This window comes from Marmota monax, unplaced genomic scaffold (genome assembly GCF_021218885.2).
Source record: "Marmota monax isolate L192 unplaced genomic scaffold, Marmota_monax_Labrador192_F-V1.1 WCK01_AAM20220418_F8-fsc00021, whole genome shotgun sequence".
NCBI lineage: Eukaryota > Metazoa > Chordata > Mammalia > Rodentia > Sciuridae > Marmota > Marmota monax.
Window position 1 is genome coordinate 25,923,383 of NW_026695228.1, and position 19,957 is coordinate 25,943,339.

Below are 19,957 nucleotides of genomic sequence, written 5' to 3' on the forward strand. Positions count from 1 at the left end.
TGAAGCGTTGCCGCCAGGTGGCGCGCGAGCTGCGTAGGCCCTGGTGGCTGCCACCACGTGACTCAGGGGACGGCTGCTGCGAACCCGGGCACGTGCCCTTGGGAGCCCTGCGGCGCCACGCGCAGATTGGCCCCGGCTGGGCCGCACCTGTGCCTCAGTTTCTGCGTTGGACGCAGGTCTACTTTATCTTGGCACGGGAAGTGGCGAGGAAGAGCAAGTCCTGCTGAGGCTGCCCCCGCGAATCCTCTCACCCCCCTCAAACTAGTCCCCTTTTTTCTCCCTGTACGGCGGGAGCCAGCAGTTTCCATGGGAACCGCAATCGGGTCTATGCGCCCCGGAGTACCCCCATTGCCTGCACCGCTTCCGATCCGACAAGAGCCGAGAGGAACACTGGGTGGGAAAGCAGCCATCGCTTGGCGTCCCCAGCGTTGGCAGCCAAGTCGTCCCAGCAAGCCCAAGGGGACCTGCACTGCCACCACCCGGATTGCGCGGGCCACTGTGATTGGCCTGCCCTCTCCATCAGCGTGGCAGCATCCTCTGGTGCGCGCTCTCTCATTGGCTCAATCTCTAGGGCATCTTCCAACAATTGGTTCTCTCGAGGGCCATTCCTGATTGGTCAAATTAGGCTCTGCTTACTGATGGCATTCTGACAGTCTGGAGCCTAAAGGTGCATATACAAACAAGGAAAAGGTGGGGGCTGCGAATCTCCGGTACTGGGGTCTCTGCTACCTGCCAGCATCACCCTCGAAACAGCCGTGGGACCGCTGTCTGTGGTGCTGAAGTCTCGCTCGGAGGCTCCCTGCCCCACCCCAATGAAGGCTAGCTTCTGCACCTTGCTGCCGCCCCGACGTAAACACGCAAGTGTGCCCACGCACCAAAGGAAGCGGTGCTACACACACTGCCTTAGAGAGAGGACAGGTCCCGCCTAGCTGAGGGAGCATAACTCCACAAGAGGACCAATCACAAGCCCAGAAAGCCAGGCCATTTACCTGGCAGAACCACCACTGGAGTTTTGTGAGATCTACAAAGGATCTTAGAATTTGAGTTGTAGAATTGTAGTTGTAGCGTTTTTGGCAGGCTCGAGGACTTGGGTTCAATCCCCAGCACCAAAAGAGGGAGAAGGAGGATCTGTGATTTCCTGGGGTCCAAATCTCTTCATCCTGGAATTCCCCAGCATTGGAGTGTGCCAGTGCCCACCTTTTGAACCCCAGAGGCACAAAACCCACTCAAAATCCACAGAGTCTTAGCTTCCTTCCGCAAACAGATTTAGAGATACCCTAGTTACCAACACCACCATGGCCCTGATGTGGCTACCTGACCCCCCTCCAAATCTGGGGACCCAAGCCTCTGTTGAAATCTTGGTTCCTGGACCCTTTCAGGCCCCTCGGTGTACAGTGCCTCCGAAGGTCTTACATTGGAGTCACAATACCTCCGCTTTCTCTTTGCCCCTCCAGATCTAGGTGCTGGACGAAAGGGGTGCCCACACGGTCTCCCGGGCAGAAAAACTGCTTAAGAAAGGGTGCCGACGCAGGAAGCAGGGTCCGCGGGGGCAGGAGGACAAGATTCTGGCAACCCGAGTCTCCAGGATGCGCTTTTTGCAAGTGCTGAGTCCAGGCCAGCGCGCGTTCTTTTCCACCTGCCGCGCCGTCGGGCGCCGTGAGGAGGCGGGGCTCGGTGGCCCTGGCCAATAAGCGACGCCGGCGCTGGCAGCTGCTGCTATAAAGGGCTGGGGGCGGCGGCGGCGCGGCCCAAAGCGCGGAGCGCGCAGCGCGGGCCAGAGGGAGGGAGGGAGGGCGGGCGAGGGGAGAGGACTGAGCACCCGCGACCGGGCAGGCCGGACTGAGGGGTAGCGGCAAAAAGCAGAGCGCCGCGATCTCTGTCGGGAAGCGCAACCTCCCCGGGCCCCGCGGGGCCGCGCAGGGGGCGTCCTCAAGCCCTCGCCCGCTCCCTCTTTCCATCTTCTGCCGCCCGCAGGCCACCCCGGGGCCCGGTCATCCGCGCGCTCATCCTCGGGCTCGGACCCGTCCCTGGCCCTCGAGGGAGCCGCCGCCTTCATCGCTGCCTCTGCAGCGGCCACACCAGAGGCCGCCCAGGCGGGAACCCGGCGTGAGCATCGGGCGCCCCCCTAGGAGTGCACGACCCCCGGAGCCGCCCTCAACACGGACCGCGCCCGCTGGGCACACAAGAATGGTCACTGTAGGTATTCTCCTGTCGCCAAGAGAGAACTGGGGTGGGAAGGGGTTGGGTCCAGGCACCATGGAGATGGCGGGGGTGGGGGGGTAGGACCAGGCCTAGTTAGGCCCGGGTGGGGGGGGGTAGGACCGCACCTCGGGCCTGAGAGTGGGCAGAGCCGCGCCCAGAGTGTTGGGGGTGCTCGGAGTCTGGCCTGAGAGACCTTGGGGAGCCAGGCTGCGACTCAGGGGGCGTCCTACGACACCCTGGAGGCGAGATTGCACCCTCTTCGGAAGGCCTGATGGGGGAGGGGCCGCGGTGGCAAAGGATGCTTCCTCCATTCAGGCTCAAGACCCCGCAGGCCTCCCAGGCAAATGCAGGGCCCCATCCCTAGTGTTGGGCCAGGCCAAGGCGGCAGAGCATCCCCAAGAGCCTTGGAGAAGCGGGTGGCGTCGGATCGCGCGTTCCGGGCCTTGGCCGCGCCCGAGAGGCGGGCGTCTCGTCCTCGAGCCCGTCGACCTTGCGGCAAGCGGGGAGGGGAGAGGAGGGGGCGCGCCCGGAGGCCCCGCGGGCCCGCCGCCGCTGCTGCCGCGTCCCTTTGTTTCTCGGCGCTTCTTCGCGGGCCGTAGCCTCGCGCGGGCGCCTCGGGCTGCGGGGAGGGGGAGGGGAAAGAAGGGACCGCGGTGTGTTGTGAGGGCGCTTCCCGGCTCCTGGACCCCAGCCTCCCGGGAGATGGGCTAGGGAGCTAAGCAACCCCCTCGGCCAGGTCCAAATGCCCCACCCCGCCAGGACTCTGGGCCTCGGGGTGACCTTGAGCGCGCCCGCCCGCCCGCGCCACTCGTTCCGCGCCTGATGCTTTCAGCAGCCACCGAGCTGGTCAGCTCCCGAGCGCCCAGCCCCGCCCGTCCGGCCACGCCCTGCCTGACCACGCCCTACCACGCCCATCTAGGTCCCGCCCCCTAGGGCCCCGGGGGGCCCGGCCTCGCCCTAGCCCTCGGATTTCCACTCGGCAGCCCGGGCGTGTCCCGGGGGCGGAGCTGGCCAGTTATAGTCCCACCCCAGCTCCACCCCCGCCCCTGCCGCGCGACTCCGCTCCCCGCGCCACCGCGCGTCCTTTGTCTGGTCCCGGCGCCCGGGCCTCCCTTTTACGCTCTTCCTATCTCTCGATCGCTGCGTGTGTGTCTCTGAACCCTATGTCTCTTTCTGGGCTCCTTTTTCGAGTCATGGCCAGCACAGTGGATGTGGGGATGTTCAGCATTCCCTCCCTACCCGGGCCTCTCCGCTCTTGGACCCTGGTATCCGCCCACCTGTCTCTGAGAAACTCAAGCCTGGCTGGCCTGCTGTGTGTCCTAAGGCTGGTTCCTTCCCCTTTCTGGGCCTTATGCTGTTTCCCCATTAGAAAAAGGGAAACTAATGCACAAAGGAGAAGAGGGTGTGGTCAGAGGTCACCCAAGGGCCTGGAAGCTTTTGGAGGCCTGGGCACACCAATGGGGATACTCTAAGGCAGAGACATTCTAGGGTCCCGCTGGGAGAAGTGAGAGAATGAATTGAGACAGTGAGTGCCCAGCATGAAGGAGAAGGGCCTAGAAGTAGGAGGCTCAGTTGGCACCACGTGGTGGCCCAGCCTTACCGTGTGTGGCCACTCAATGCCCTATTGTCGCCAGTATCTTGGCATCTGTCACTGACTGGGGCCCTAGGATACAGCTGGGGGCCAAAGGGGCTGGAAGCAGGAGGGTCTCTAAAGAGTGGTCTCAGGTGTGCTCATGGCAAATCCTTATGTCACATGGATGGTGCAATAGTGGGAGAGTTGGAAAGAGTGACACAGAGAGGGGAGGGGGCAAAGAAGGGTTTGTAGTGGGGGCAGTGGAGAAGAGAGAAATGGAGAGGAAAGGGGGAGAGAAACCAAAGGAAGGAGAAACTCAGAGGCAGAGGCAGAGCAGGAGAGGCTGGAAAGGAAGGTCCCCTCCATGTCAACCTCTCCTCTCCATCTTTGACCTGCCCTCTCCCTTCTAACCTCACCCCCATTTTCTGATGTGGACCAGTCCTAGATGTACATGCTACCGTCATCCCAGGCCACAGATCACTGGGGGAGGGGGGAGGAGGAGGGGTGTGGCCTCCACCTATCTGATCCCCATTATCAGCTCAGCTGGCTCAGCTGCTGAGAAGGAAATGTGACACTGGCCCTGCTAAGCTGTCACAGCTGGGAGGGAGCAGGAGTGGTGGTGAGCTTAGTGGGCTAGGCCTCAAGGCCCTGGGCTGACCCTCCCTGTCAATTCCTAAGTCATCCAAGTTGGGAACACCAGTGGTGGTGACAGCCTCCTGTAACCTTGTAGACTGTGCAATCATCAGATCAGGAGTCAAATGCTGACTCCATCACCTCCATCTCTTCCCGTCACCCTTGGTGAGTCACAGGTCCCTGTAACTGACCCTCATTTCTCCATCTGAAAAATGGAGTAGACAGTCTCCACCTTTCAGTGTGGTTGTGGGAAGTCCATGAAAACTGCACATGGTCAGTACCTGGCACACAGGAGGACTTCAAAACCTGGGATCTGGGGTACCAGAAGCAGCAGCTTATATACTACAGATTGCCCACTGGACCCCCACAGCAAATACCATCAGCCTATCAGAGAACTTCACCTTGCTGAGCCTGGATGGGACTTCAGAATGCGTCTCCACTCGTGGAGATGCTATACCTTCCTTGGAGGGACAGAGGCCCAGAAAAGTGACATGACCATAAAGGCAACAGTAAAGAGGGTGGAGCTAGCAGCTGGCACACAGCATCCCTCAGCAAATCTTTATCGAATGAGTAGATTTCATCAACAGAGTGCATTTATTTAATAGCAGTGCCCAGGAGCTGGCATGGCAGCTCAGTGCTAGAGTACAGGTCTAGCATTCAGAAAAGTCCTGGGTTCAATCCCCAGCACTGCAGAAAATAAAATAAATAAAAGACAATGCTCAGGGCATGGCATACAGTAGGTGCTCAGTTTTGTGTCACTGTTATTTTTATTATTAGCCTTTGTGTTCAGAGTGAGCTCTGGGGTCCAAAACCCGGCTCTGAATTTATGGTCCACCACTTCCATCCTGTGCAAGCCCCTGAGACTCACAGAGTTTTGGTTTTCACTTGGGTCGATTGGGGAAAGGAGAATGTTCAGTTTGGGGAGAATTGACTAGGAAGTTTTGCATGAAAAAAAAAAAATCTTGTCCGGCAGGCTCTCACTCCATGACTCTGCTCTAGAAGAGCAGTGAGCTCAGGCTGTGGAGTGGGCTGCTTCACAGGCCAAGCCCATGGCAGACATCGCGAACCAACCAATGCACGTTCTTTTTGAGCCTGGATATGCCTTCCTAGTACTCTTCCAGGCAGTTGCCCTGAGTTGACTGGAGATATAGGGAAGTTGACCATCTGTGTTATCCTTTTGTTTTTTTCTTTTGTGCTGGGGATGAAACCCAGGCTGTCACACAGGCTAAGCAGGCACGCTACCGCTGAGCTACCTCCCCAGCCCTGTGGCATCCTTTTCATAAGAGTGAATGAGCTAGGTGTCATAGCCCATGCCTATAATCCCAGCAACTTGGGAGGCTGAGGCAAGACGATTGCAGATTCAAATCTAGCCTCAGCAACTTAGCAAGACTGTCTCAAAATAAAGAATAAAACAGGCTGGGGATGTGGCTCAGTGGTTAACATCCCTGGGGTCCAATTCCTGGTACAAAAAAAAAAAAAAAGAGTGAATGAGCTGGGTGCGGTGGCACACACCTGTAATCCCAGTGACTCAGGAGGCTGAGGCAGGAAAATCACCATCTTGAGGGCAACCTCTGTAACTCAGTGAGACCCTGTTTCTAAAAGTAAGTAGAGCTGAGGATGGAGCTCAGTGGTACAGTGCCCCTGGGTTCGATCCCCAGTTTGACGCCCCTACCAAAAAAATGAGTAAATGGGAGCCAGATGCTGTGGTTTGTGCCTATAGTTCAGCTACTCTGGAGGTTGAGGCAGGAGAATCGCTTGAGCCCATGAGTTCAAGAGCGACCCCAAGGCATGGCCATAGTGTTGATAAAACAGCTCTGGAGTTTAACAGGTCCAGGTTTGAAATCGAGTTCCCCATTCCTATCGCCTAATCTCTGTATGCTCAGTTTCCTTATCTGTAAAATGGCAACTGTGTCTCCTGTCTTTCAAGATTGTTGGAAAATAAATGAAAGGATACCTCAACGTCCTTTCCTCAGTGCCTGGCACATGGTAGACACTCCGTGAAGTGGAATGATAACCAATAACAGTATAAGGAGGCAGAGATGGTGGACATGACAAACCTGCTTACGTTTTCGATGATTATGCCCATGGCAGACACAATCCCAGAATGCTTTCCAGCTGTCCCCACATGTAACTTTAGATCCTTCTGCTGCCACCATGCTTGGAATTTGGAGTTTGCAGCAGACTGGAGCTGAGATCTAGAAATATTAAGTGGCATATCTGAGAGTACACAGCTGGGAAATGTTAGAGCTGACACCAGTCTTGGTTGTCAGTGGAAGTTGGAAATACAGACTTCAGATCGGGGAAACTCTTATGAAAACCCCTTGTCCACCATTTATACTCTGCTTGATCTTTGGGATTTTAAAACTGTCTGTTAACCTTAGTTTCCTCCTGTGTTAGAGTAGAGAGGGAATCTCCTCAGGATTATGAATAAGAAAAGAAAATTTTTGCAGGTAGAGTGTTTTGCACAGTGCTTGCCACACAGGAGTGCCCAGTATTTGGGGACAATTATGGTATTGCCTCTTGAGCCAGGGATGGCTGAGGTGATGTGTTCCTGCTGTTGTTTCTATTTCTGTGGCAACAGCAGACATTGCTGAGGAATCACAGCTGCCTTTTCTGCTGAAATTGTATATGACTTCTGAATCTTTTAAAATTAATTCCTCTAAGAAGTCCTGACCAATCAGTTTGATTTTATTTTGTTTTGGCGCTGGTGATTGAACCAACTTGAGTTTTCAAGTGAGGAAAAACTATTTGCCAACTGTGCCATAGGAGATGTAAGTAAATATTGGCTACTTTACCTTCCTGTGTACATGATAGACAGTACCAATCGCTCCCAGCACTATTTCCTACAGATGCCACTTTAAAATTCTCCGTATGGCTCTTCAGAGAGCCATTATCAATTATTTTGTTTGCTGCAAGGTAAACAGAGTCTCAAGAGGATAAGGGACATATTCAAGGGCATACAATGAGTTGTCAGAGCCAATACTAACTCGGTTGATTGGCATATGCCATAGTAGGAGAATGGCAGAATGGTCTCAAGTCTAGAGAGGTCTGCATATTTGTTACAGTGCTACTAAAATGTTGAGATGCTGTGTGACTTCAGCAATTTCTGTAACATTTCTAGTCTCAGCTTCCTCATCTATCCAAAAAAAAAAATCTACATTTGAGAGAATTTGGTGTATATTACATATAAAATAGCATTTCAGTATTTTTAGTTAAAAAATACTAAATAAAGAACTCTGCAAAACTTTGACAAACTGGGAGTATAGCTCAGTGGTAGAATGCTTAGATAGCATCACAATAACCCTGGGTTTGATCCCTAGCACAACCAAAAAGAAAAAAAGAAAACCAAATCAAGTAAATTTCATTTATCCTAGATTGGTTTAATATTGGAAAATCAATTGACATAATTTGAGGTATTAATACATTAAAGCTAAAAAGTCACATTTCAATATAGAAAAATTCAATAAAATTCAACATCTATTCCTTCAAAACAATCTTGTTAGGATATTAGAACAGAAGAACAAAATTTTCTTTGTGTGCAGTGCTGGGAATAGGCCTTGCCCAAGGTAGGCAAGTGTTCTACCACTGAGCTACACCTGCAGCCCTGAAGAAAATATTCTTAATCAAGCTGGGAGCCAGGGTGCACACTTGTAATCGACTCAGGAGGCTGAGATAGGAAGATTGCAAGGTGCAGATCAGCTTCAACAACTTTACAAAACCCTGTCTCAAAAATAATAAAAAAGGACTGTGGGTGTGGCTCAGTAGTTAAGCATCCCTGGGTTAAATCCCCAGTTTAAAAAAAAAAAAAAATTCGGGGCTGGGATTGTGGCTCAGCCGTAGAGCACTCGCCTAGCACTGGCAGGACCCGGGTTGGATCCTCAGCACCACATAAAAATAAAGGCATTTTTACACCTAAAAATAAATTTTTTAAAAAAATTCAAGCTGGGGATATAGCTCAGTTGGTAGAGTGCTTGCCTCCCATGCACAAGGCCCTGGTTTCAATCCCCAGCAACACACACACACATACACACACACACACACACCAAAGAAGAAAAAAAATTATCCAGATAAAAGTCATCTAGAAAAAAATCCATAGCAAAGATTATGTTTAGCCATGAAATGTTTAAAGTATTTCTCCTACTTCTTTTTGGTATTTTTTATTTGTTTGTTCCATTTATCTTTTTTGTTTTTGTTCTTTTCTCTTTCTTTCTTTTTAAAGCATTTCATTTTACATCAGTAATAAGGGAGCCATTATCACACTGTAGCCCCTGCAATAAGACAAGAAAAATAACAGGTATAGACTGGAGATGAAGAAATAAAACGGTCATTATTTGTAGGTGCTCTATGTTATACCAGAAACAAATGATAACAAAACCCCAAAACCCAAAACAGCTCAGTGAAAGAACTATGGGAGTAAATACCTAATAAAACAATTCTGCATAAAGCAAAGGAAATATTAACACATTTGGAATCAAAATTATCTTTGGCAGGAAGAGGAAAATAAACATCTTGGAGGGGCTTATGAGGCCTTCAGTGCTCTAAAAATATTAAATTTCTTATTCTGAAAAGTATTCATTTCGTTCTGAAAATGCACAGATTGATTTTGGGAATGTTTGTGTATATATAGTATATTTGCCTGTTTGCTGTTGCTATAAGCAAAATACCTGAGGCTGGATACTTATAAAAAAAAGAAGCTTACAGTTTTGGAGGCTGAAAATCCAAGAATGGGTAGGCCCATCTGTTCAGCCTCTGGTGAGGACCCTCTTGGCTGGGTCACAACATGACAGAGAAGCAGAAAGGGAAACAGCTATGTATACGAGAGGCCAAGTGCATGGGTTTATAGCATTGCTTTCTTGCAAACCCCTCATGCTTCAACATGTTGGAGGGTTCAGTCTGCAGCACTGAACCCTAAAACAAACCACTTTTGAGAGAACTAACTAGGGGCCCTTGAGAATAGCACTAATCCTTTCCAAAGGTGATGCCCCCAGTGACCTAATTACCTCCCACTAGGCCCCACCCCTTAAAGGTCCCTCCCCCAACACTGCCACACCAAAAACCAAACCTCAGCATATGAACCTTTGAGGGACACGCTCCGACCTTATCCAAGCCATAGTATGTGACATTTATTTACTCAGTGATGCTAGGGGTGGGGCCCAGGGCCTTGTGCATGCTGGGCAAGTGCTCCACCACCGAGCTGTGTCCCCAGAACACAGATGGTATCCATGAGATTTCTCACAGTAAAATCACATCAGGAGGGTTTTTTGTTTTCATTTTTTCCCCCAGTGCTTTTTCCAGTAAATACAAGGAATTATTAAGAGAAAAGTGCTGTCAGGCTGGGGTTATGCCTCAGCGGTAGAGCACTTGCCTAGCATGTGTGAGGCACTGAGTTCGATCCTCAGCACCTCATATACATAAATAAATAAATAAAAATAGAGGTATTGTGTCCAACTACAACTAAAACAAACAAAACAAAACAAAACAAAAAAAGAATAATGTGTTGGGAGCTGGAGCTGGGCCCAGTGGTGCGCAGCTGTAACCTAGCTACTTGGAAGGCTGAGATAGAGGGGTCACAAGTTCGGAGCCAGCCTCAGCAACTTCGTGAGGCCCTTTGCTATCTCAAAATAAAATTTAAAATGGGCTGGGGGAGCAACTCAGTGGTAGAGTGCTTGCCTTGCTTGTGGGGTCAGTCCCTAGTACTGTGCGCGTGCATACACACACACACAAGCAAATAATACATTGTCCCTTGGCTGTAATCAAGTCCCCTCAGATATGGCTGACCATGACCACTGAGCCCCTCCGTGTCCCTGCTGGCCCCTGGTGTGGGGACAGGGCGGTGAGCCGGTGTGACCTGTTGTCTCCAGCAGATACTGGGGGCCATGGAGTCTCAGGTGGGGGGGGGCCCGGCCGGCCCGGCCCTGCCCAACGGGCCACTCCTTGGTACAAACGGAGCCACTGATGACAGCAAGACCAACCTCATCGTCAACTACTTGCCCCAGAACATGACCCAGGATGAGTTCAAGAGTCTCTTCGGCAGCATTGGTGACATTGAGTCCTGCAAGTTGGTTCGGGACAAGATCACAGGTGTGGCTCCTAGCAGGTGGGAGGGTGGGAGGCGGGAGGAGAGAGGTGTGAAGGGACAGGTTTTACCCTAGGAGGAGTGGGGGCCAGTGGGAACTCTGGGGTCGAAGGTGTCGTGGGGGGCAGGGAAAGGTGGTTTGGGGTGGGGAGGGTCAGCCTCTCAGGCCTAAGCTTGAGGGGACACTGGCAAACCCCAGCATTGGGCAGGAAGGTCATTACCCTGGTCCTGCCACAGGGCAGAGCCTCGGCTACGGGTTTGTGAACTATTCTGACCCCAACGATGCAGACAAAGCCATCAACACCCTCAACGGCCTCAAATTGCAGACGAAGACCATCAAGGTCAGTGTCTTTATTCTCACCAGCCTCCCGTGTTCTCCCGTTGCCCACCTTCCATCCCCAAGGGGCCAGGCCTGAGTCTCTCCTTCCTGATTGGCTCACTGGCGAAGCCTTGGCTTCTCTGAGCCTCAGTTTCTGTACCTGTTAATGGGGAGAGTATAAGCCCTACCTTCTCTGGAGGCTGGGGAAGTGAGCCAGGCCTGGAGGTGGGGCAGGGTAACCAGGGTCCTCTGGGCAGCCCCCTTCCTGTCTTTGTCCTGGAAATGGGGGTGGGGGCCCATCTGCCATCTGGGGCCTAATTAGGGTCTGGGAGGGTGGGATTATGGAAAGCCCTTCCCCCACCTTTGTGTGATGCCCCTCCCCCATGGCCTCCACTCTCAGCAGCTGCAGCTGGGGACCCTACCAGCCCAGGTTCCCTTGGGGGGGAATCACCATGGAAACCCTTCTCTAAGTCCGCCTGGGGGTGTGTGGGCTCCGCCCTGCAAATCTGCTCCTGGACCCTGGGGGAGGTGGGTGGGGGCTGCCCATCTGGCCCCCAGTTTGCCAGGGGAACAGAGGTACAGGAATCTCTTGCCCTCCCTCACTGGGGGGCTGGGGAGATGAGGTCGTGACCCAAAGGGCCTCTCCATGGCCAACTGGCTTAGAGGTTCCCAGGGGGCATGAGGGTGGACCCTAGTGACTGACTGTGTTTGTACACGTCTGTGAGTGTCACCCGGAGCCATGAAACAGGTTAGTGATGTGGTGGTTGTGACATGGTATCAGTCAAGTGACTGCCATCATTGATCTGAGTGGTGAAGACCTGCAGTGGTCCCCGTGGGTCTGTAGATCTGGTGTTATTGTGACAGGTGCTTAGTGACATACTGCAGCTCCCACAGTGACCCAGTAGGGCACCACGGGTGTCTGTCATGGTGACATTGTGTGGGTGTGTCTACCTGTGCCCTGTGTTGGGGTAGAAAGTGTGCAACATCGTGTGCTTGTACGGTGGGCGACTGGCATGTCATTCGTCGACTCTTACTGTAGTTCGTGAAGCCTCCTGTGTCATCATGAATATGGGGATGGCCTTGTGACAGTCTCCTGCTGGCTTGTCCCTGTGCCATGCAGGGCGGTGCTTCTTGGCCTCCTGTGGGTCCCTGTGTGTGTCCCTGCCTGCGTGACAATCCTGTGAACTTGGGTCTGACTGGTCGCACCGGAAGACTTGGACCAAAGTGTTTTGAGTGCCTCATGTGCCAGGTCCCATCCTGGGAGGACTTTGGCCCACCTCTGCCTGCCCTCGGGGAGCCCAGGCCATAGAGACTAGGAAGGCCCATCAGACCTATTTTGTGCCTCAGAGAATCCCAGACCCCAGCACCTACCCCGAAGCTCAAGCCCCTCTTCTCCCCTCAAATCTGATCCATGAGTTAACCCTCCCTCGCCCTTCAAAGCTCCCAGCCCTGCGGGAGAGAGAGAAACCCTCAAATTCGTGGCTGTGACTTTTCAGTTTTTATTTATTATTTGCCTATTTATTTGCAGTGCTGCAGGTGGAACCCAGGGCCTCTCACAAGCTAGGCCAGCGCTCTGCCACCGAGCCACAGCCCCAGCTCCACGACTATGACTTTAAAAGTTACTCTTGTAGAAATGACAGTGGCCCCTGTGTCTGTTGCTAGAGGACCCCAGGTGCATGCAATAATCAGAATCCAGCCCCTCGGCCCACCCGCACCCTCCCGCACCCAAACTCATTTCATTTGCTTTTTGTTTGTTTGTTCTTACGGGTTGTTTGTTTTGTTTTGTTTTTTGTGGTACTGGGGATTGAACCCAGGGCCTTGGGTATGCGAGGCAGGCGCTCTACCAACAGAGCTCTATCCCCAGCCCTCATTTTTTAAATTAGTTATTTCCAATGAAGCCATACACCTTCACAACTCACTGCCCCCAACAAAAGCCAGACCCTTGACAGTGACTCCCTAAGCAGATGTTGATTTAGAAGAAATAGGAAGTAGAGATCAGCAGAAATAAGGGGGAGGGGAGCCCCACAGTGGCAGGTCAGCCAGTGAGCCTTGGGGGTGGGGCCTCCAGGCCACAGCTCCAGGACATGGATAAACACGCAGTGAGATGGGTCACACAGTGCTGCTGCTTTGTAAATGGACTTTTCTTTCCCCCACTTCACAATACTCACCACTGTTTCAGGAAAATAATGTACACGTCCACCATTTTCAAAACAGCTGAGAGAGTTTCAGTGTTGAGCTGGACCCTGATTAGTGACGCGACTTGAATGATAGGACCAACATATATAACTCACAACTGAGACGAGTACTTTGAGAAGTAGGGACCGGGACCACACTCAGATGGCAGGGGACAGGGAGTGTGTTTCAGCTGAAACCTGCAAAAGAAGGAAAGGGAAGAACATTCCAGCCAGAGAGAAGAGCATGAGGCTGGAACTTGCGGGGTGTATTTGACAAAAATGGAGAACACTGTGTCATTAGATCAGAGCAAACAAGGGGAGGAGTGGGGGAGATGAAGGTAGATTAGTGGTAGGGCAGAGTGCACAAGGCCTTGTGGGCTACAGGAAGAAATTTAGCTTTAATGCTGAGGAAGGTGGGAGCCATGGAGGGTTCTGTGTGGAGGAGGGACTTGACAGGGCTCAAGTGTTCACAAGCGCCCTCTGGCTGCTGTTGGGGGAACATATTGAAGGTTGAACACAGGTCCATGGTGGAGCTGGGCTTGGGTGGAAGTAGGGAGTATGCAGATTCCAGATAATTAGGAAGGTGCAGCCAACAGGGTTTATGGTGGGTTCAAAGAATGAAGGACAGAGAGGTGTTGAGACACGCAAGGCTGGAGGCTTGAGCATCAGGAGGACAGAACTGCCATTACTTTGGTCACCCAAGGTTGGGGGCACTCCCAATCCAGTGCAGCCATGCTGAGCATGGGCACCTGTGATACCCCTATGTCACCCTCTGCCTCCGGGTGCCCCAGAAATCTACAGATCAGGGGCAAGGACTTTGTGGGGGAACACCTGGGAGTCGGCAGCGTGGAGCTGGTAGCCAAAGACCTGAATGACCCCAGGAGCCCAGCGTAGTGAGGGGCCCACTCTCCAAGGGAGAGGGAAAAATCAAAGTTTGTTGATGGGGTAATGAGTATGCATGCAGGTCCCCAGAGGACTTGTGACCCGAGCCGCGGGGCAATCCTGACGTCCTCAGGTGACAGTTTCCTGTTCCCCACTCTCCCTAAAACCATGTAGGCACAGCCACGCCCCTCCCCCGTGCCACCTGGCCCCACAGTGACACTAGAGAGGGGTCTCCGCAGCTCTGTGAAAGGGACCTTTCCTAACTGTCCATGCGATGCCCCCCCACACAGGTGTCCTATGCCAGACCCAGTTCCGCATCCATCCGGGATGCCAACCTGTACGTCAGCGGGCTCCCCAAGACCATGAGCCAGAAAGAGATGGAGCAGCTCTTCTCCCAGTATGGTCGCATCATCACCTCTCGCATCCTGGTGGACCAGGTCACAGGTCAGGCTGCGCGGAGGGTGCACCTGACCGGGGAGCGGGGCAAAGGCCCTGGGGCGGGCAAAGCGGAGCAACCATGAATGGCAGGGCGAGAGGTGGGTCGGCGGGACTCCTGACTGGCGCCCTCACCCCTGGCAGGTGTCTCTCGGGGTGTGGGATTCATCCGCTTTGACAAGAGGATCGAGGCCGAGGAGGCCATCAAAGGACTGAACGGGCAGAAGCCGCTGGGTGCGGCGGAGCCCATCACGGTCAAGTTCGCCAACAATCCAAGTCAGAAGACGGGGCAGGCGCTGCTCACTCACCTCTACCAGTCCTCGGCCCGGCGCTACGCAGGCCCCCTGCACCACCAGACGCAGCGCTTCCGGTGAGCCTCGGGCCACCGCCCGCTCCCCTAGGTCCCCAGGTCCCCAGGCCCCCAGGCCCCGCGGGCTCCAGCTTGCAGCCCCCACCCCAACCCCACTCCCCCCAGCAGCCGCGCTGGCAGAAAGGTGGGTGTGTCAGGCCCGGGGCAGGCTCCACACAGCCGTGCCCTGCGGCCACTGTGTGGCATTATCATTATCAGGTACTGGAAATTGAACCCAGGAGCTCTTCCCGCCTCTTTCTTTCTTTCTGATACCTGGGGATTGAACCCAGGGCGCTTAACCACCGAGCCACATCCCCAGCCCTTTTATTTTTTATTTTGAGACAAGGTCTGGCTGAGTTGCTGTGGCTGGTCTTGAACTTGCCATCCTCCTGCCTCAGCCTTCTGAGTTGCCAGAGGCACAGCAGCCTCATGAGAACAGAACGTATATTTCCCCCTTTTTATGGAAGAGGACCCTGAGGTACAGACAGGCATCACAGGGGGACAATGGGAGCTCCTCATGGACCCTGGGTGGCCGTGGCAAGTTACCCACCCTCCAAGTGCTCTAGCAGAGTTGACTATGCTGTTATTGTTGCCTCTGCGAGGATTTATCCTTCCCAGAGAGACCGAGTCCTGGGCCCAGACAGCACCCGCCAGCCAGCAGGGAGGGGGAGGATGAGGACGCCAGGGCAGGCGGGCAGCAGCAGGGCAGGCGAGAGGCGGTGCCCGAGTGACCGCCGCTCCGTGCCAGGCGGTGTCCAGCCGGGCGGGGAGCAGGCAGCGGGCGGGGGCAGGGCTCTGCCGCAGGCTGGCCTGGTGGGGGTGGGGAGGACAGGCCAGCCTGTGGCGTCACTACAGCGGGGTGTGTCCAGTGGACACCTCTGACCACCACTTCTGCCTCCACAGGCTGGACAATTTGCTCAACATGGCCTACGGAGTCAAGAGGTAACAGTGCCCCCGCCCCACTGCCCCCATCCCCTCACCGTCCCTCCTTGGACCCCTGCCCGGCTGTACCCCTACCCCATTGCACTTTGCCCCAGGACCACCAGCGTAGCCTTGTCTGCTTGTGCTTAGGAACAGCATGGCCACTAAGAGATTGACACCAGGCAGACCGCGGTTCTGACCCTCGGGACCTCCCTGCCTCTCAGGGGCTGTCAGTATCCACAGAGCTGCTCTGGAGTGTGGGTCCAGGGGGGTGGCACGCGCCCTCCTGTTTTTTCTTCCCATTCCAATGAAAGGCAAGCAGAGCTGCCTGGGTACGACTCACCCCCTGGCCCCACATGAAGTCCCCGGGATCCACTGGCCACTGTTGATCATATGCGCCAAGGGTCCCAGAATGACCCCCTCCTGCTCCAAAGTTGGGGTAGACCTGTGGCCCCCGCACCACTGATCTTGTGGAAGTCCCCATGGTCATTGCTCAACAAGCCACCCAGGGCATGCTGAGAGGTGGGCTCTTGCCTTGGGGTGGGAGACTAGTGTGTTGGGGTCAGACCTTGTCCCTCCTGGAGGTGAAGTGACACTGAGCTGGTGCTCAGCACATAGTGAGCACTCAATAAAAGGTGGCCATCTGACGACTACTGTTACTGTTGTTCCTGACCTTAGTCTAGGGGGGAAAGAGATTGGAAAATGAGCAGGACTGATGCAGAGATAGAGATCAGGACTGTGCATGGACGGCATGAGGGGCTTGGACCAGCAGAGACCCCAACCCTCTAGGCGACCTTAGTACGGAGGCCTGGTAGTGGAGTCCCTGGCAGCAGGAGCAGGCTGGGCAAAGGCCCAGGCGAGGGAGCAAGCAGTCAGGCCCAGGCGGTCAGGGGTAAATGGTCCAGCTCTTAGGGTCCCTCCTACCCTCGCCACCAAAAGCTGAGTGATTTAATTCTGAAGGTCGGGGACAGGAAGAATGCCAGGGAGGCAATTTTGTCCTTTCAGTAGTTCATTCCTTAAGGACCTCGAGAGCGTTTCATTAATTCACTTAAACACCTCCTGAATATCTCCTGGGTGCTGTTCTAGAGCTGTAGCGTGCCAGGGAGTAGATTCTAGCAGAAGAATGTGAAGTTGATAATAGTTCAGCCATCCCCCTTATCCCCTGGGAGTAGAAGCCTGGAACCATAAATAATGCTGAACTCCACATGGCCCTTGTTTTCCCATACATAGGGATACCATGGAATGTTTTCACTTAACAAGTATTTACACACTGAGGTTGTGACTTTTGTAGTGTGAGATGCTACAGAAAAATTAGCACAATTTCATGGATAGATTTGTTTTTAGCATAGATCTTAGCAACCTCAGCAGTGTTTTTTTCTCTTTTCTTTAAGTTGAGAACTTTCACCTTTTTGCTTAAAGAAACTTTATCATTTCTCTTTGGCATATCTGAATTGCAGCATCACTACTCTTACACTTTGGGGTCATTGATTAAGAAAAAGAAGCGTTACTTGAACACAAGTATTGCGATGTTAAGACAGCTGGTCTGATACCTGATATGGTTTATTAAGTGACTAATGGGTGGGTAGTATATACAGTGTGGATACACTGGGCAGAGATAAATCACATCCTGGGCAAGACAGGATGAGATTTCACCTTGCTACTCAGAACAGTGTGCAATTTAAAATTTCTGAGTTGTTTATTTCTGGAATTTCCTGCTTAGTATTTTCAAAATAAGATTGACTACAGGTAACTGAAACTGCAGGAGGTAAAACTCTGGATAAGGGGGACCACTGTATATGATTTGAGTAGGAAAATGCTGGAAAGGGGCAGAAGGATGAGGAGGTGGGCCACTTTATGGAGACATAGGAGGCCACCTTGAGGGGGTGCTATCTATGCTGAGATGGAGGAGAGGCTCTGAACCCCCTGTGTTCATGTGCCAGCACTCAGCCCTGTTCTTCCAAAGAGGGTCTTCAGCCAGGTGAGGGTGCCAGGGTGCCTGGGGGGTGGGGAAATGGGGGCAGAGTTGCCCGAGGTAGTGTCAGGGTAGTGTCAGAATGGAGTCAGAGTTGGGTGGGAGGATGGACTGAGGGAAGGGCAGCAGCGAGGGTGCATTAGGGTTGAGATCTACAGGGCCCAGGACCAGTTAGGGTCCAAAGGTCATGGGATTGTTACAGATGGAGCAGATCATGGGTTGGTTCAGCCTAATATTCAGGGAGGGTCTGAGGCCCAGACAAGTTTGAGATCAGAGCTGGTGTCTCCAGGTCAGAGTCAGAGGCCATAGGGTCACTGCAAGCTCAGGACAGCACAGGGTCAAACACACAGCAGGCCCAATGAAGAGTCCCAGTGGCACCAGGGCATCCCATGGTCCCAGCGGGGTCGGAGGCATGCTGGGGATCAGGGCAGAGCCCGCGTGACCCCCAAAGTAGTCCCCTGTCGCTCATCGCCAGGTTCTCGCCGATCGCCATCGATGGCATGAGTGGCCTGGCGGGCGTGGGCCTGTCAGGGGGCGCGGCCGGTGCCGGCTGGTGCATCTTCGTGTACAACCTGTCTCCGGAGGCCGATGAGAGCGTGCTGTGGCAGCTGTTTGGGCCCTTTGGGGCAGTCACCAATGTCAAGGTCATTCGCGATTTCACCACCAACAAATGCAAGGGCTTCGGCTTCGTCACCATGACCAACTATGACGAGGCAGCCATGGCCATCGCCAGCCTCAACGGCTACCGCCTGGGCGAGCGCGTGCTGCAGGTGTCCTTCAAGACCAGCAAACAGCACAAGGCCTGAGCTGCCCCGCCGCCCCCGCCCCGGGCAGCAGAGAGAGAGAGAGAGAGAGAGAGAGAGGAGGGGCCCGAGAGAGAGAGCCCAGGCAGACCCACAGCCCTACGAAGCCACAGGGTGAGCACTCGGGGAGCAGGAGGGTCTGCAGGGGAGGGGGTGCCCGGGGGTCCCCCACTCCGCTCTCCCTGCCCCCCCATCCCAGGCTGCGCTCTTCACTCTCTCGTCTTGGTTTGGTTCATGGTGAAGGTTATTGTTTCTTTTCTCGGTTAAAAAGAAAGCAGAGACGAGCCTCCCAGTCCCCCCTCCATGGGATGGCTTGGGGGACATGGGGTGCCCTCTCAGGCCCCCTTGCCCAGGCTTCCCAACACGTCGGTGGGCCTGGAGAGAGAGGGGAGGGAACAGGTTTAAAAATCCCCAAAAAAGTGAAACATGAAGAGGGGTGTGGGCATTCCCAGCCCCCCAGAGCCCCTGGGTGGAATTCGGGGAGCAGGGGGCAGGGCTGGAAGCAGAAACAAAATGAAAAACAGGGGAGGGTGGGAGGGGAAGAAAAACTCTATTTTTGTAAAAAGGGAAAAAGACCTCGTGGAGAATTTTTACTGGGGATTCTTGAACTTGAAAAAAAAAATCACAAAAAAAGACAAAAAAAAAAAAAAAGAAACTATTTTGGCAGGTTATGTTTACCAACTGGGGCAGGGGTGTGGGGAGCAGGGCTGAGGGGCCGGGAGTCCACAGGGCCACACACAGAGGAACAGCCACACGAAGACATGCAGGGGCACATGCTTACACCACAGGGGCAGAGACAGGCACGGACACACTCAGAGGTCATTCAGGAACTCGCTGGCCAAACCCAGACACGTGGACAGGGGTAAACCTCAACAAAGAAGGAGACAAGTTTGGGGCTACATAATGTGGACACAGACAAAGGTGGCCATACATGCATGTAGGCGTGCCAACACACCCACAGGTCCACACGGACACACGATCGTGGACACAAGTCTGCTTGGATGTGTCGATCTAGACACCTGGTCACAGAGACACAAACACCCAGGAACACATGCACAGCACCCCACAGGCCCAGCAAGAGATCCCACCCCGGCCCTGACCCTGTCACTTCCTCCAGGCTGGCCCGGCCCCCCCTCCCAGAGTCCCCTTGGCTCCAACGTGCCCCAACCCCAGGTTCTCTGCACAGCTCTCTCCTGGCTCATCAGGGGTCTCCCTGCTGCCCACCAACAGGCGTGCACACGCAGTGTCCATGCATCCAGACACACAATACCTCGTTCCACTTTGGCATCATGGTGGGCTGGAGGCAGTCCCCACCCCCCACAACACTTGAGGCCAAAGGACCCCCTGTCCCTGGGGCTCAGCCTCCCTGGGCTGAGGGCGAGGCCCAGCCCTGAGCCTCCCCCAACCAGGGCTGGGCTTCCCCAGCAGCAAGCACCCAGCAACCCACCAGGCCCAGGGTGGATGGGCCCTGCGGCCCAGCCCCATGTCCCTTCCCGTCCACTCGTTACCCCTTTTGGTTTGTTGGGTTTTGTGTCTTTCCAGGTTGGGGAGGGCAGTGGGCAAGCCCCCATCTGGAGCTCCAGCCCTGGCTTCTGTCTGGATTTTGCTCCTGCCTCCC

General features: G+C 54.1%; 1 protein-coding gene across 3 annotated transcripts; it reads left to right on the forward strand.

Annotated features, from left to right (window-relative positions):
- Positions 1-1,797: 1,797 nt before the first annotated feature.
- On the forward strand, positions 1,798-18,857 carry Elavl3 (ELAV like RNA binding protein 3). Of its 3 annotated transcripts, none has more exons than XM_058576633.1 (7): positions 1,798-2,196; positions 10,273-10,489; positions 10,722-10,825; positions 14,150-14,303; positions 14,439-14,664; positions 15,547-15,585; positions 17,991-18,857. In XM_058576633.1, exons 1-7 carry the CDS (start codon positions 2,188-2,190, stop codon positions 18,340-18,342), a joined length of 1,101 nt encoding a protein of 366 aa, XP_058432616.1. In that variant the 5' UTR covers positions 1,798-2,187; the 3' UTR covers positions 18,343-18,857. The 3 variants fall into 3 exon arrangements, with proteins under 3 accessions (XP_058432616.1, XP_058432615.1, XP_046292393.2); XM_058576632.1 differs by having other exon boundaries at positions 1,799-2,196; positions 10,270-10,489; XM_046436437.2 differs by having other exon boundaries at positions 1,799-2,196; positions 10,270-10,489; positions 18,012-18,857.
- Positions 18,858-19,957: the final 1,100 nt, after the last annotated feature.